This window comes from Budorcas taxicolor, chromosome 4 (assembly GCF_023091745.1).
Source record: "Budorcas taxicolor isolate Tak-1 chromosome 4, Takin1.1, whole genome shotgun sequence".
In the NCBI taxonomy this organism is placed as follows: Eukaryota; Metazoa; Chordata; class Mammalia; order Artiodactyla; family Bovidae; genus Budorcas; species Budorcas taxicolor.
This window is the reverse complement of record NC_068913.1, coordinates 114,119,676-114,136,001: the sequence shown is the minus strand read 5'-3', so window position 1 is coordinate 114,136,001 and position 16,326 is coordinate 114,119,676. Positions and strand designations below refer to the sequence as shown.

Below are 16,326 nucleotides of genomic sequence, written 5' to 3'. Positions count from 1 at the left end.
CAGTTGCAGGGGGATGAAGACCCTGTTTATTCCTGTGGCTGTAACTCAAATCCCACCAGATCCTCAATTCTCCCGAGGAGGAATGCGCTATGATTATAATGCCATACCTTTTAAAACCATAGAGGAGATGAAACAGGCATGTACCCAATATGGAACCAATCCTCCTTATACCATGGGACTAATTCAGGGACTTTCACAAGCTGAATGGTTAATTCCTTATGATTGGGAAATGATAGCCAGAACTTGGTATCCACCTCAGAATTTTTACAATTTAGGACCTGTTGGCAAGATGAGGCAAATCAACAAGCTCACAGAAATGTGACAACCAACCCGCCAGTTGATACAACACTTGATCAATTGACGGGTAGTGGGGCACATTTTGGCATTCAAGCTCAGTTACAATTTGATCATCAATTACTCACTCAAGTGAGAATGATATGTTTAAAATCCTGGGAGAGAATAAATCCACCCGGACAAGCCTCAATTTCATTTACCCAAATTAAACAATCAAATGGGGAACCTTATGTAGATTTTATTGCCAGGTTACATCAAAATTTACATAAAACAGTTTCACAACCTGGTTGGAGAGATTTGCTGATGCAAGTTCTTGCTTATGACAATGCTAACTCAGAATGCAAAAATGTAATTCAGCCTCTCAAAGCACAAGGTGACCCTGTAGAAGAATATCTTAAAGTTTGCCAGGATATTGGGTCAGAACCATATAAAATGCAACTTCTAGCTCAAGCATTGTCTAAAACTAATAAAAAGACAGCTATAAGATGTCACCAATGTGGAAAATCAGGACACATTAAAATAGACTGTAAAGGAAGAAGGTAGTCAATTGATATGTATACCATAGGCTCTGACTGCCACTCCTATTTGTATTGGTCTTGGAAGTATGTGTCTTAAAACAGGATATCAAAAATGGCTGTCAGTTCTCAAAGAATCAAATGAGGATAACACTTCCCTCTTTCTGGTAACTGCTCTTATGTTTTCAGAAAAAGAGGAAACTTCCAGCATGATGAATCCACCTGAGCTTCCTGGTTGTGTTGCAGAAGGTCACTTATTATTAAATGTTGCAGAAGGCTCCATTATCGATTGGGGACCCCAAGGAACTCCTAAACTTATAGAATCTAAAGTGTCTTACCCATGGGTAAATAATGATAAAGCAATTAGTACTTATGGTAGTCAACCCCTCATATGGCATGCAGTAGGATTAGCTCCCCCTGAGCCTCGTTTAGATCACTGTCCTATTTATGATGAAATATGGAAAATGCCCGTGGCATAAAAGAACTAATCACTTGGAAGGGACAATATACTGAATATATTTTAAATGACCCAAAAGCTACCTTTAATTTTACAAAAAGCTCTACCCACACTATTCAGACTTGTGTAAGAATTCCTGTTTGCATGATTGGACCAGCAAAATATGATCCCAATTTTGGATTAGTGTGTGGATCACAATAAACTGTGGAAAATTCTGAAAGAGATGGGAATACCAGACCACCTGACCTGCCTCTTGAGAAATCTGTATGCAGGTCAGGAAGCAACAGTTGGAACTGGACATGGAACAACAGACTGGTTCCAAATAAAAAAAGGAGTTCGTCAAGGCTGTGTATTGTCAGCCTCCTTATTTAACTTCTATGCAGAGTACATCATGAGAAATGCTGGACTGGAAGAAACACAAGCTGGAATCAAGATTGCCGGGAGAAATATCAATAACCTCAGATATGCAGATGACACCACCCTTATGGCAGAAAGCGAAGAGGAACTAAAAAGCCTCTTGATGAAAGTGAAAGTGGAGAGTGAAAAAGTTGGCGTAAAGCTCAACATTCAGAAAACAAAGATCATGGCATCCATTCCCATCACTTCATGGCAAATAGATGGGAAAACAGTGGAAACAGTATCAGACTTTATTTGTGGGGGCTCCAGAATCACTGTGGATGGTGACTGCAGCCATGAAATTAAAAGATGCTTACTCCTTGGAAGAAAAGTTATGATCAAACTAGATAGCATATTCAAAAGCAGAGACATTGCTTTGCCAACTAAGGTCCGTCTAGTCAAGGCTATGGTTTTTCCTGTGGTCATGTATGGATGTGAGAGTTGGACTGTGAAGAAAGCTGAGCACCGAAGAATTGATGCTTTTGAACTGTGGTGTTGGAGAAGACTCTTGAGAGTCCCTTGGACTGCAAGGAGATCCAACCAGTCCATTCTGAAGGAGATCAGCCCTGGGATTTCTTTGGAAGGGATGATGCTAAAGCTGAAACTCCAGTACTTTGGCCACCTCATGCGAAGCGTTGACTCATTGGAAAAGACTCTAATGCTGGGAGGGATTGGGGGCAGGGGGAGAAGGGGACGACAGAGGATGAGATGGCTGGATGGCATCACTGACTCTATGGACGTGAGTCTGAGTGAACTTTGGGAGTTGTTGATGGACAGGGAGGCCTGGCGTGCTGCGATTCATGGGGTCGCAAAGAGTCGGACATGACTGAGTGACTGAACTGAACTGAATGGAACATGTATTAACTGTTCATTTTATACATGTGTAAATAATACCGTTTCTTTTGATGAAAGTTGGCAAAGTATTTACATTCTTAAAACCAGAACTGGCATATGGGTTCCAGTTGATTTACAATGACCTTGGCAGGAAAGCCCTACATTATATGTTATTGAAGTAATATTGAATAATCTTAAACGTGTTAAACGTGTTTTGGGGTTGCTCATTGCTGCCATCTTAAGCATTATCGCTATTACCACTATGGCAGCCATAGCCAGAATGGCTCTTTATAAATCTATACAAACAGTTCATTTTGTACAAAAATGGCATAAAGATGCCAATGTCCTTTGGACCACTCAAGAAAAAATTGATGGAAAGTCAGCCTCCCAAGTGGCCAACCTTTAACAATCTGTTATTTTATTAGCAGGTCAATTCATCAGTTTACAAAAACAGGTGAGATTAAGATGTGATTGGAACTATACTTCCTTTTGTGTAATGGCTTTCAAATATAATAAGACACCATTCAACTGGGATAAAGTTAAACAACACCTATTGAACCAAGGTAATATTTCTGTAGATATTCAAGATCTACAAGATATACTAAAAGCTTTTAATAAACATCTTGATGTAATTTCTGGATTAGATTTTCTTGATACTGTTGCTGATAATCTTTCTTCTCTTAATCCCTTAAAACAGATCAAGACATTTGGATACAGAATTGCTCTGGTTATGGGAGTGCTATTAATTACGTGTCTGTGTTTCTGTATAGTCTGGAGAAGAATGATCAAGAGACAGCGAAGCCAACAACAGCAACTAGCATTCCTCGCCATTTCTTGCCACGTGCAAAATCATAAAGGGGGAGATGCAGGAGACGGGAAGAACAAAAGCAAAGCAGGCCCTGTCAAGGGCCATAAGAGAAATTTATAATTATTGATAAACTGGATGCTATAAGGCATGACTCTTGGAACAATCCAGAGGGAATAGTTCATAATCTTGAAAACATGATATGATCCTGGGGTTGGAAAATCGACCCCAGACTGTTTCCCAACTGCTGTCTCAGAGTCACATTTTTTACGTGTCTGGTGGGAAATCTATAGATAAGAATATTAGTCTTTAGTTCAGTTCTGTCACTCAGTAGTGTCCCACTCCTTGCAACCCCATGAACCACACCATGCCAGGCCTCCCTGTACATCACGAACTCCCAGAGTCCACCGAAACCCATGTCCATTGAGTCGGTGATGCTATCCAATCAATTCATCCTCTGTCATCCCTTTCTATTCCTGCCCTCAACCTTTCCCAGCATCAGGATATTTTCAAATGAGTCAGTTATTTCCATCAGGTGGCCAAAGTATTGGAGTTACAGCTTCAACATCAGTCGTACCAATGAACACCCAGGACTGATCTCCTTTAAGATGGACTGGTTGGGTCTCCTTGCAGTCCAAGGGACTCTCAAGAGTCTTCTCCAACACCACTCTTCAAAAGCATCAATTCTTCTGCACTCAGCTTTCTTTATAGACCAACTATCATATCCATACATGACCACTGGAAAACCCATAGCCTTGACTAAACAGACCTTCGTGGAAAAGTAATGTCTCTGCTTTTGAATATAATGTCTAGGTTGGTCATAACTTTCCTTCCAAGGAGTAAGCATCTTTAATTTCATGGCTGTAATCACCATCTGCAGTGATTTTGGAGCCCAGAAAAACAAAGTCAGCCACGGTTTCCACTGTTTCCCCATCTATTTGCCATGAAGTGATGGGACCAGATGCCATGATCTTCATTTTCTGAATGTTGAGCTTTAACCCAACTTTTTCACTCTTGTCTTTCACTTCCATCAAGAGGCTGTTTAGTTCTTCACTTTCTGCCATAAGGGTGGTGTCATCTGCATGTCTGAGGTTATTGATATTTCTCCAAGCAATCTTGATTCCAGCTTGTGCTTCCTCCAGCCCAGCATATCTCATGATGTAGTCTGCATAGACGTTAAATAAGTAGGGTGACAATATACAGCCCTGAAATACTGCTTTTCCTATTTGAAACCAGTCTGTTGTTCCATGTCCAGTTCTGACTGTTGCTTCCTGAACTGCATATAGGTTTCTCAAGGGGCACTTGAGAAACCTTCACTTTCACTTTTCACTTTCATGCATTGGAGAAGGAAATGGCAACCCACTCCAGTATTCTTGCCTGGAGAATCCCAGGAACGGGGGAGCCTGGTGGGCTGCCGTCTATGGGGTCGCACAGAGTTGGGCACGACTGAAGTGACTTAGCAGCAGCAGTCCCAGTTTCCAGCATGATGGGCCTTCCCCTGTGCTGGATTTTCTTCACCTTTCAGGTCAGGTGGTTTGGTATTCCCATCTCTTTCAGACTTTTCCACAGTTTATTGTGATCCTCACAGTCAAAGGCTTTGGCATAGTCAATAAAGCAGAAATCGATGTTTTTCTGGAATGCCTTTGCTTTTTTGATGATCCAGCAGATGTTGGCAGTTTGATCTCTTGTTCCTCTGCCTTTTCTAAAACCAGCTTGAACATCTGGAAGTTCACGGTTCACATATTGCTGAAGCCTGGCTTGGAGAATTTTGAGCATTACTTTACTAGTTTGTGAGATGAGTGCAACAGTGCGGTAGTTTGAGCATTCTCTGGCATTGTGTTTCTTTGGGATTGAAATGAAAAGTGACCTTTTCCAGTCCTGTAGCTGTGGTCTTATTTACAGACTGGAGCCTGGAGCACCAGAGTCAATGAAAAGAAAGAGGGAAAAGGAGAGAGAGTGAGAGCAGTCTCTCCAGGGTTATGTGGAAAACCAATAAAGCCTATGCACAGGATTTGTACCACTCACGAAGGCACAGTGAATCCTCTCAAGGAAGTCTTGAAAGCCCAGGTAAGAGAGTGAGCTTGGCAGATTTCCATGCTCCAAAGAGAATGAAGACAAGAAGGACATGGGGGACCCAAGTCTCTAGTGGAGCAAGAGTATTTTATTAGCAGAAATGAAGGACTATATATCTTTAGTAAAGTGATTACTCAGCCATTACAAAGGATGCAATTCCATCAATTGCAACAAAATGGATAGTCTAATACATACAAGGTTTCTGACACTGAAAAGAGTCACTGAAGGGAGCTACTGAAAGGAATCCAAGTAGGTACCCTTTCCCATGATCTCAGTCCTGAGAACTGTGTGCAGCTCTACTCATTCCCAGAATAGAACCTGATAAGAAACAGAGAATCCTGGCACACAAAGGAAGAAAAGTGTAACATATTGGACTCCTTAAAGTTAAACTTCCCCTGACATATAGCCACTGCTGAGTTTTCCAAATTTGCTGGCATATTGAGTGCAGCACTTTAACAGCATCATTTTCCAGGATTTGAAATAGCTCCACTGGAATTCCATCACCTCCACTAGCTTTGTCCGTAGTGATGCTTCCTAAGACCAACTTGACTTCACATTCTGGATGTCTGGCTCTAGGTGAGTGATCACACCATCATGATTATCTGGGTGGTGAAGATCTTTTTTGTAGTTCTTCTGTGTATTCTTTCACCTCTTCTTAATATCTCCTGATTCTGTTAGGTCCCTACCATTTCTGTTCTTTATTGAGGCCATCTTTGCATGAAATGTTCCCTTGGTATCTAGAATTTTCTTGAAGAGATCTCTAGTCTTTCCCATTCTATTGTTTTCCTCTATTTCTTTACATTGATCACTGAGGAAGACTTTCTTATCTCTCCTTGCAATTCTTTGGAACTCTGCTTTCAAATGGGTATATCTTTCCTTTTCACCTTTGCTTTTTGCTTAGCTTCTTTTCATAGCTATTTGTAAGGCCTCCTCAGACAGCCATTTTGCTCTTTTGAATTTCTTTATCTTGGTGATGATCTTGATTCCTGTCTCCAGTTCAATGTCACGAACCTCCATCCATAGTTGTTATTGGTTACTGTTTCCTAATTACTCAGTGGTTAATGATTATTTTGTTCTTTGGCCCTGAAGGCCACATGAGTTACAGTTTAACTCCCCACATATTCTTTCATTCATGTCTGAAAGTATAATTAAGCTGGCTTGGATTCAGTTCGGCACCTTCACCTTGGAGCCGTGTTGGTCCTTTGATCCTCGCTTTTCTCTGAATTCTTGCGTCTCGTTTCTCATTCTCTCGCCATATCACACTTTCCGAAACCCTGCTTGTTGAGCCGATCATGACAAGAAGCTTTTAGAAGACAGGAAGAGGAAGACACCAACCCATGTTACTGTCTACCATTCAGGAAAAGCAGGGGACCAACTGATGCTTGTTCCTTACAGTAGGAGGAGAATTCAGCCATCCAGTGTCAGTGTGTAGAGAAGGTCAGTCCTCTGGTTTTATATCTGAATTAGGATAAACAGAACTGCATTAAAGAATGCTGAACACAGAGTCCACAGACTGGACTGTAGACTTTAAGACATAACCCAAACCTTGTGTGCTACTTTTTCTGGTATCTTACTCCTTCTCCTAATGCTCACAACCAACATCAGCTTTGCGAACAAAGCTTATTCTTTAGAATTCTGTGATTTCACTTCCCAGTTTATAAGAAGCTATTTCCTACTCTTATTCCTAATCGACTTTCAACAGAAAGTGTTTCAATTTTTGTATTTGATGCATTCCTATCAGACCACTCTGTCTTTAACAAATAGCGTTTTCAGCCTGCTCTAGTTAAAATCTGCTCTGCTAAGAATTCTTCAAATGGCTTTCTCCGTTGCCCAACCTTAGTACGTAGTGATGGAAGAAAACATCTGAAATGTAATGCCATGTTTCAAGAGCAATGTGTTGTTACTAAGGAAAAGATAAATTTTTTCACAGCCAGAAGCAAGCAAGACATAAAGCTTAGTCACAGAGGAGGCAAGAAACAGTGGGGGGTTTTAATCAATTCATTTATTGAACAAATATTTTTTGAGATCCATGCTTTGTCAGATACTGTGCTTTTTTCCTAGGGCATAAGGGCATATGCAAGACACAGAAGGTTCACCATCACAAAGCTAGCAGTCTACAAGGATAGAGTAAAAAAAAAAAAAAATCAAACAACTTCCTATCTTGGTATGTATTCTATAGAAACTCTTGGGTATGGTTAGAACAAACTCCACACCAAACCTGTCTTCTTGGTTGGTGATGTGGGTGGAGAGACCCCTCTGGAGAAATAACAAAACACTGAGGCCTCAGGGCTGAACAGAAACCAGTTGGCCATTGGGTGGGGGTGGGAGTGCTCCAGAGAGGGGGAAGTGCTCCTCAAAGGTCTAGGAGCTGGGGGGAGCTTAGAGGATTCGGGAAACACTGAGGAGGCCAGTATGATGAAAACTTTTTGAAAGAGAGGGAGAAATTGATTGTACAAGGCCTTTGGGACAATTCCAAGGGCTTTCAACTATTTGAAAAACCAAAAACAAAGCAATTCATTAGAAGATCTAAACAAGAGGAAAAAAAACAAATATCAAAAAGGCATATGACTATGTACAGAGAGAGTAACATGGAAATATACATTACCATATGTAAAATAGGAAGCCAGTGGGACTTTGCTGTACAACTCAGGGACCTCAAACCGGGACTCAGTAACCACCTAGAGGGACGGGATGCAGAGGGAGGTGGGAGGGATGTTCAAGTTCGAGCGAGCATGGGTAAACCTATGACTGATTCATGGTGATGTTTGGTAGAAACGAACACAATACTGTAAAGCAATTATCCTTCCATTGTAAATTTTATAAAGGCATCTGACTATTGAGTAGAGGAGGGATTGAAGATACAGTATCATTTTGGAGCCTACTACATTGCAATCAAATGATAGCATTGGATTCACATGGAGATGGGAAGAAATGGATAATTTTTCATTTGGGGAACAAAAATCTATAGGATTTGGTGATGGACTGTGAGTGAGGACAGAAGTGTTTTAGAGATGACCCCAAGATTCTGCATGAGCCATTTCATGATGTCATTTACTGAAATGTGAACAAGGCTGGAGATGGAGGTCAGGGTTTCATTTTGTCCAAATCAGTTTGAGATGCCCACAAAATTGCCAAATGGAGAATTTGAATGGGATAGAAAAGGTTGGAACTGTGGGAAGGGTCCAGGCTGCAGACTACATATAAATGGCATTCAGAGCAATAATTCACTGAATAGAGGAGAAAAGGGCACCCAGAACCAGTGCCAAGAAAGCACTTAAAGCACTAACATCTGTGTAAAGAAGTTTGGCAGTCTGAAAATGAGACTGAGAGCAGGAATAAGTATTGAGAAAGAGAGGAGAGACCGAGTAGCAAGTTTATGAGGAAAGAGAAGGTGTTGTTTACAGGAGGTCGATGTTTCCCGTTTGTTCTGCATTTCCCTGACATAACATAGTTCTGTCTCTTTATTCCCAGGAATCCAAACCACAATGGCAGCCCAGTACCTCAGCAACCCCAGGACCAGCCACGGTGAGATGCTGCTTGGGGAGGGCAGCCAGGCTTGGTGGGGAGGGCTGGGACTCTCCTGCCCTGTCATCCAGCCAACATGTACAAGAGCAAAACGTCTTCAACCACATTTCTCAGTTTCCCTTCATTTGCTCTGCTCTCTCATTCTCTCCACCCTCTCTGCATCCTCCTTGTGAGGTAGCTTAACAGCGAGCAGGAGGAGAGTTCCAGTACCCTGGCTGCTCCCGGGCTTGATGAGGTTTCTTCTTTGCTACTTCCTACCATGTGGGCACACTAGATCAGGGGTTGTGGACTCCCAGGTGGTTTCTCTGCCCCTCTCTTCAGCCCGAGAGTACTGGGAAGAAGGAACATGGGGGTGATCAGCCTCACTCAGGCCCCTAATTTCCCTGCTCCCAGGGGCCTCACTCTAACCAACAAAGTCAACGGACTGATCACTCCGTTTCTCATCTAACCCTCCCTCTACCTCTTTATCCTAGGAATAGATTCTATCATTTGAGCTTTTGCTGTTTAGCAAATCATCCCACAATTTAGGAACTTAAAACAGCAACAATTTACGTGGCTCTTAATTTTGAGGGTCACTCATTTGGGCCATGCCTGGGTCTGGACCAACCTGGCTAATCTCAGCCAGACTGACTCATGTGTGGGTGCTCGGCTGGTGGTTCAGGATGCAACTCAAGAATCTTGGGTAGCCTCACAGACGTGTCTGGTGGTCAGCAAGCTCTGGGTCAACCAGGCAGACAGGGTAACAGGGCCTTGTGCCCCTCATCAAGTAGGCTAGTCCAGGGCAGGTGTAGGGTTCCAAAAATCAGAAAGAGAAGGCCAAGCACAATATGTCAGTCCTTTTGGATTCTCTGCTTAACCATGTTTCCATGATCCTATGATCCAAAGCAAGTCACATGGCCCAGTCAGACTGAAGGGTTGGAGAAACAGACTCAGCATCCTGATGAGAGGAGCTGAGAATCCACCTTCCCAAGAGGCACAAGTGCAGAGATGGACTCCTTCATGGCTATCGCTGCCATCTTCAGAGGTTGCCATCCATTCATTATCAGCATTGGCCAATGGTTATGGTGTTGCCACTGGCCTTGGTGCCCTTTTACTGCTGGGCCATGAATTTCCTACAGCCTGTCTCTAAAGCCAGCCAATGCCCTGGGATCTCCTTAGGTTGGAGCTTCTATTGTGAGGCCAACTATTAAGAATACTCTGAATTCTTATGTATATTTTTTCTTAGATAAATCTTAGCCATCCCATATCCAGTGTTTACAGCATTGGGAAATTTACTTTTTTTATCCTGGGATTCTAGTTCTCAAATGGGGAAAACTCTGCCTTAGGGATTCAGGGATCAGCAAACACTTCACCAGAAAGTGTGTGGGAGATAAATCTGTGTCCACAGATTTTATGGACATCATAGGAGGGGTTTCTGCAAGTTCCTGGTTCTGTTTGATTGATATTTTTTAAAGATTAGCCCACCTCACAGAATAGACTGAAAGGGACAAATAAGAAGTGGAGACACCTGTTAGGAGACTGCTGAGGCAGGGGTGGTGATGGAATCTGGACTGGAATGATGATCTTCAAAACAGAGACAGGCGAACAGATCTGGGGCCAAGAGAATATGCTGATGGGTTGGATCTGGAAAGTGGGGAAAGAAGGGAGTCAAGGGTGACTCCTAGCTTTCTAGTCTGAGGACCTGGGTGAATGGTGATGGCTCTGAAAATAACCTGGAGTTGGTAACATTGTCTATGATGTTGTATGTTCGATAATGTAGGCATTGTCTCAAAGCAGAAATGGGTAGATATAACATAGGATTCCTGATGCAGGAATCAGACCCTTAAGCTCAAGGGTCACCCAGCAAGGTCTGCCTTCTCAGAAAACAGGCTTACACTTGTGATTGTCAATTGCCCTCCCTCTGGTCCTGGGTCTATGCCTGACAAATCCAGAGGACTTTGACTTTATAGACACATTGTAGAGATATGCAGAGACTTACGGAATACCAGCACAGAAAGAGCTGGTAGATGATTTGGTGTTTAAATTCAGGTTTCAATTGCTGTGCTCTACTGTTCTGATATTAACTTTCAACTTTCCTAGGAAGTCAAATATGCATAGTCAATTTTGTGTTACCTCCTATCTTATGAAGAACAGCTACTGGTAGCAACTCAGAGTCCTCTTCTTAATCACATTGTTTCCTCCTCTATGAGCTGTTTGCTTCCACAAGGTCAGAGTAAGAAGCTGAAAGGGATCCTGAAAAATATCTGTTGTTATTGTTGTTCAGTTGCTAAGTCATGCCCATGGAGTGCAGCTTGCCAGGTTCCTCTGTCCTCCACTCTCTTCTGGAGTTTGCTCAAATTCATGTTCATTGATTTGGTGATGCTGTCTAGCCATTTTATCCTCTGCCACCCCCTTTTCCTTTTGCCTTTAACCTTTCCCAGCATCAGAATCTTTTCCAGTGAGTCTGCTCTTTGCATCAGGTGGCCAAAGTATTGGAGCTTCAGCTTCAGCATCAGTCCTTCCAATGAATATTCAGGGTTGAATATTTATTCAGTGGACAAGAGCCTTGCAGGGGAGATGGTTGAAGTTCATTCTAACACTGAGACTTTTGTTTCCTGATGTTCCAGGGCTTGCAAACCCTGGAGATTCCCAGCTGAGACTTATCTTAGTGGGTAAGACTGGGGCAGGAAAAAGCGCAACAGGAAACAGCATCCTCGGAGAGAAAGTGTTTCCATCTATCTTTTCTGCTGTATCCATCACCAAGCACTGTAAGAAAGGAAGCAGCACCTGGAAGGGGAGAGAAGTTGTCGTCGTGGACACACCTGGCCTCTTTGACACGGAGGCCCCAGATGCTGAGACTGTCAAGGAGATTACCCGCTGCATGGTGCTGACCTCCCCGGGGCCTCATGCTCTGCTCCTGGTCATCCCACTGGGCCGTTACACACCCGAAGGCCAGAAAGCCACAGAGAAGATCCTGACGATGTTTGGAGAGAGAGCTAGGGAACACATGATTCTCTTATTCACCCGGAAAGATGACTTAGATGGCATGGATTTCTGTGATTACTTAAATCATGCTCCTAGAGCCATCCAAGAGCTGATTCGCAAGTTCAGAGGTCGCTACTGTGTTTTCAACAACAAGGCCACAGGAGCTGAGCAGGAGGACCAGAGGGAGCAGCTGCTGGCCCTGGTCCAGGATGTGGTGAACAAGTGCAAGGGGAGATACTACACGAATAGCCGGTATCAGAAGACCGAGGAGGAGATTCAGAAGCAAACTCAAGTGTTAGAAGAAAATTACAGAGAAGAGCTCGAGAGAGCAAAAGCTCAGATAAAACAGGAGTTCGAAGAGGAAATCAGAAAGCTGAAGGATGAACTAGAACAGCAAAAGTGGAAGGTGAAAATGGAAAGGCAATTGGCAGAAAGGGAAGCTTACTGGGATTCAAGGCAGCAAACAGCCAGAGATGATGTTTTGAGTCAGAATGAGATACTTGAACTCATCTTTAAGTTGTTAGAGGCTGCTTCCCATGTCTTCTCTCTGTTTAAGGATTAAACTTCATGAAAATCTGTCTATATTTCCTACATATTTTCAGGTGGTCCTTCCTCATGTAACTCAGAGCATTCTCCTTTTTCTCTGAGACTGTCAGGGCTAAAGAGAGTAAGTTCACTATTGATAATTGGTATATGTTTGACTGATTTAACAGGGAAGGGATAAATTCTCAACTTGTGAAACTCCGAAGCAGAAAGTATTAGGGAGCAGAAAGATGCTCCCTAATTTGTGAATTCTTTCTCAGAGACACCAAGACAGGGAATGCAGGAGACCAAAGAAGATGACCCCGAGCTTTCTCTCTTTATCCCTAGATGAGATTTCTCCTCTAGATTCTTTCTAGATTGGTGGTTGATCTTCCCCTACAGGTTTTTCTCACTTATTTTGTCTTTAGATGGCGCTGATCATCTTACCCTTATAGTTTATTAGAAAGATCAATTCTTTCCATTAGTTAAGCTTACAGAAGTAGATACTGATAGAAATCTTTCTAGATGAATGGAAATTTGTTCACTTATAATTTTACTGAAGGCTTCAAAGTGTTCCTTATCAACTGACCATTATGAACAAAGAGTTCTCTGGCAAATAGATCTTTCAGAACTCAACTACCTGAAATGCCAAAAGGTTCAAAAGATATTCAACAGATAAGAGAATAATGCCTGGTGTATTCAGATGTATCTGTAGGAAAGCTTTGACCAATAACAACCAGTTTGCTGAATAATCAGTTCTCTTTCTCCTTTTCCTGTGAAACTAACAACTGCCCCATGCAGATATATTATTTGCTTATTGTTATTTTAATAAAACTTTTCTGTTCTCTCATATTTGTCCAAATTGGAATCTATTTTTCTTCTTGGAAAGCACCACTAGTCCTTCTAAGAACACAGGGATAAATATTGTAACGTAAAAAAATAATAATAATAAAATTAAATTTTAAAAAAATTATATTTTTTAAATAAAGAAGATTAAAATGTCAAAAAAAAAAAAAACACAGGGATGAATTTCAGTTTTTGTAAAAGTTCAAGATGATTTTGTTGTAGACTTGGTCCACCCTCCAGACATCTCCCCTCCCCTTTTTCCCCAGAAGGTTTGAGCAACATTTTCAACCCCTCTGTCAGTCAGTCTACATTCTCCTTGGATTCATCATTATGTACTGGTAGAAATTATGTGTAACCAAGGTTTCTGAGACCTTTGTGGCTTTCCTGCTGCAAAAATTCTTTTAAATCTATGGATAAAATAGAGACATCTCTGTCCCTTTTCTCCTCTTCCAATGGGTCCTCTTCACCTAGTAATGTGTAGGCTTTCCCCAAGCACATTTCCATGTTCTTCCAACATGATCTGGAGGTCACATGTGACCTATGCCAACTCTCCTTCCTTGGTCATCTTAAAATCATCTTCTTCATGCCCTCACCCATTCTGTCCAAAACAGGGACATGTGCCTTGCCCTGACTTCCCCCAAACATATAGGACTGGACCTTTAATATAGCTGCTATCTATCTATAGCTGCCTCACTTTGCTGTACAGTAGAAACTAACATACTATTGGAAAGAAACTATTGCTGTTGTTGTTCAGTCCCTAAAGTGAAGTGAAGTCACTCAGTCATGTCCGACTCTTTGTGACCCCATGGACTGTAGCCTACCACGTTTCTCCGTCCATGGGATTTTCCAGGCAAGAGTACTGGAGTGGGTTGCCATTTCCTTCTCCAGAGGATCTTCTCAACCCAGGGATTGAACCCAGGTCTCCCACATTGTAGGCAGACGCTTTACCCACTGAGCCACCAGGGAAGTTAGCAAAGGCCCAAGGATATGAGAAGCACCTGGCAAAGAAGCACAGGACTCCTGCAGAGGCGGTCACTCTGAGAGGACAGATTCCATTTCACTCTGCAGAATGTGGGAGGACTTGGTCTCTATAGTTTTCATCATCAGCATTTCAGTCAAAATTGTTATGTGTGAATTTAATATGCTTTGTATTACACCTTTCCACAAGCAAATATTCAACCAAAGAAGCACATATACTCCTCAAAGAAAATTAAATTCAGGCTTAAGATGAAAAAAAAAAAAGCTAGCTGCAGTGGTAATTTTCAGTATAAATACATTCAATTATTCTTATTCTTGCATCCCAGGTTAATGCTGTAAATGAGACAAAGAAAATCATTCTGCTATTTATTTCCCATCTCATTACTTTAATCATTTCATCAAAATAATCTGAACATGGGCATATGAATACTTGTTTTGTTATAAGAATGTGCCGTTTTAAAGTCCCTGAGACACATCCAAGACCAGATTGACATGTATTCAATGTAATTATTCACGATACTTTGGCACTGGCTTTCTTTGGGACTGGAATGAAAACTGACCTTTCCCAATCCTGTGGCAATTGCTGAATTTTCCACACTGGCACACTGAGTGCAGCACTTTAACAGCATCATCTTTCAGGATTTTAAAGAGTTCAGCTGGAATTCCATCACCTCCACTAGCTTTACTAATTACCAAGGACTTGGCTCCCTTCCCTGATACTTAAGGAATGTGACTTTTAAAAAACATATATATATAATAACATTTACAATTTCCATGCTGGGGTTACAAAAAGCAGAGGAACCAGATATTGAATTGCCAACATCCATTAGATCATAGAGAAAGCAAGGGAATTCAAGAAAAACATCTAATTCTGCTTCATTGACTATGGTGAAGCCTTTGACTGTATGGATCACAACAAACTGTGATCCTCAAGAGATGAGAATATGAGACATCCTCACCTGTCTCCTGAGAAATCTGTCTGTGGGTCAAGAAGCAGCAGTTAGAACCTTGCATGGAACAACAGACTGATTCAAAATTGGGAAACGAGTACGACAAGGCTGTATATTGTCACCCTGTTTACTTAACTTATATGCAGAGAACATCACGAGAAATGCCAGGCTGGATGAAGCACAAGCTGGAATCAAGATTACCAGGAGAAATATCAATCACCTCAGATACACAGATGATGCCACCCTTATGCCAGAAATCGAAGAGGAACTAAAGAGCCTCTTGATGAGGGTAAAAGAGGAGAGTGAAAAAGCTGGCTTAAAACTCAACATTCAAAAAACAAAGATCATGGTATCTGGTCCCATCACTTCATCACAATTAGAAAGGGAAAAAGTAGAAACAGTGACAGATTTTCTTTTCTTGGGCTCCAGAATTACTGTGGATGATGACTGCAGCCATGAAATTAGAAGATGCTTGCTCCATGGAAGGAAAGGTATGACAAATCTAGACAGTGTATTAAACAGCAAAGATATCACTTTGCCAGCCAAAGTCTGTATACTGAAAGCTATGGGTTTTTCAGTAGTCATGTATGGATGTGAGAGTTGGACTATAAAGAGGGCTGATTGCTGAAGAACTGATGCTTTTGAGCTGTGGTGTTGGAGAAGACTCTTGAGAGACCCTTGGACTGCACAGAGATCACATCAGTCAAACCTAAAGGAAAACAGCCTGAATATTCTTTGGAAGGACTGATGCTGAAGCTGAAGGTCCAATACTTTGGTTACCTGTTGTGAAGAACTGACTCATTAGAAAAGACCCTGATGCTGGGAAAGACTGAAGGCAGGAGGAGAAAGGAACAACAAATGATGAGATGGTTGGATGGCATCATTAACTCAATGGACATGAGTTTGAGCAAGCTCCAGGAGATGGTGAAGGACAGGAAAGCCTGGCATGCTGTAGTCCATGGGTGGCAAAGAGTCGGACATGACCGAGCAACTGAACAACTATATATGTATACACACACACACACACACACACCTGTATGTGTGTTTAGTCGCTCAGTCATGTCCGATTTCTCATTGGGACCCCATAGACCGTAGCCCATCAGGCTCCTCTGCCCATGAAGATTCTCCAGGCAAGAATACTGGAGTGGGTGGCCATGCCCCTGTCCA

The 16,326-nt window shown here is 42.1% G+C and overlaps 1 protein-coding gene across 1 annotated transcript; it reads left to right on the top strand.

The window, feature by feature from the left end:
• The first annotated feature begins 7,448 nt into the window (after positions 1–7,448).
• Positions 7,449–12,425, top strand: LOC128046560 (GTPase IMAP family member 4-like). Its single transcript, XM_052638685.1, is given in 4 exon segments — positions 7,449–7,473; positions 7,476–7,538; positions 8,846–8,899; positions 11,506–12,425. Coding segments are annotated over 4 exon segments (1,062 nt in total).
• The last annotated feature ends 3,901 nt before the right edge of the window (positions 12,426–16,326 follow it).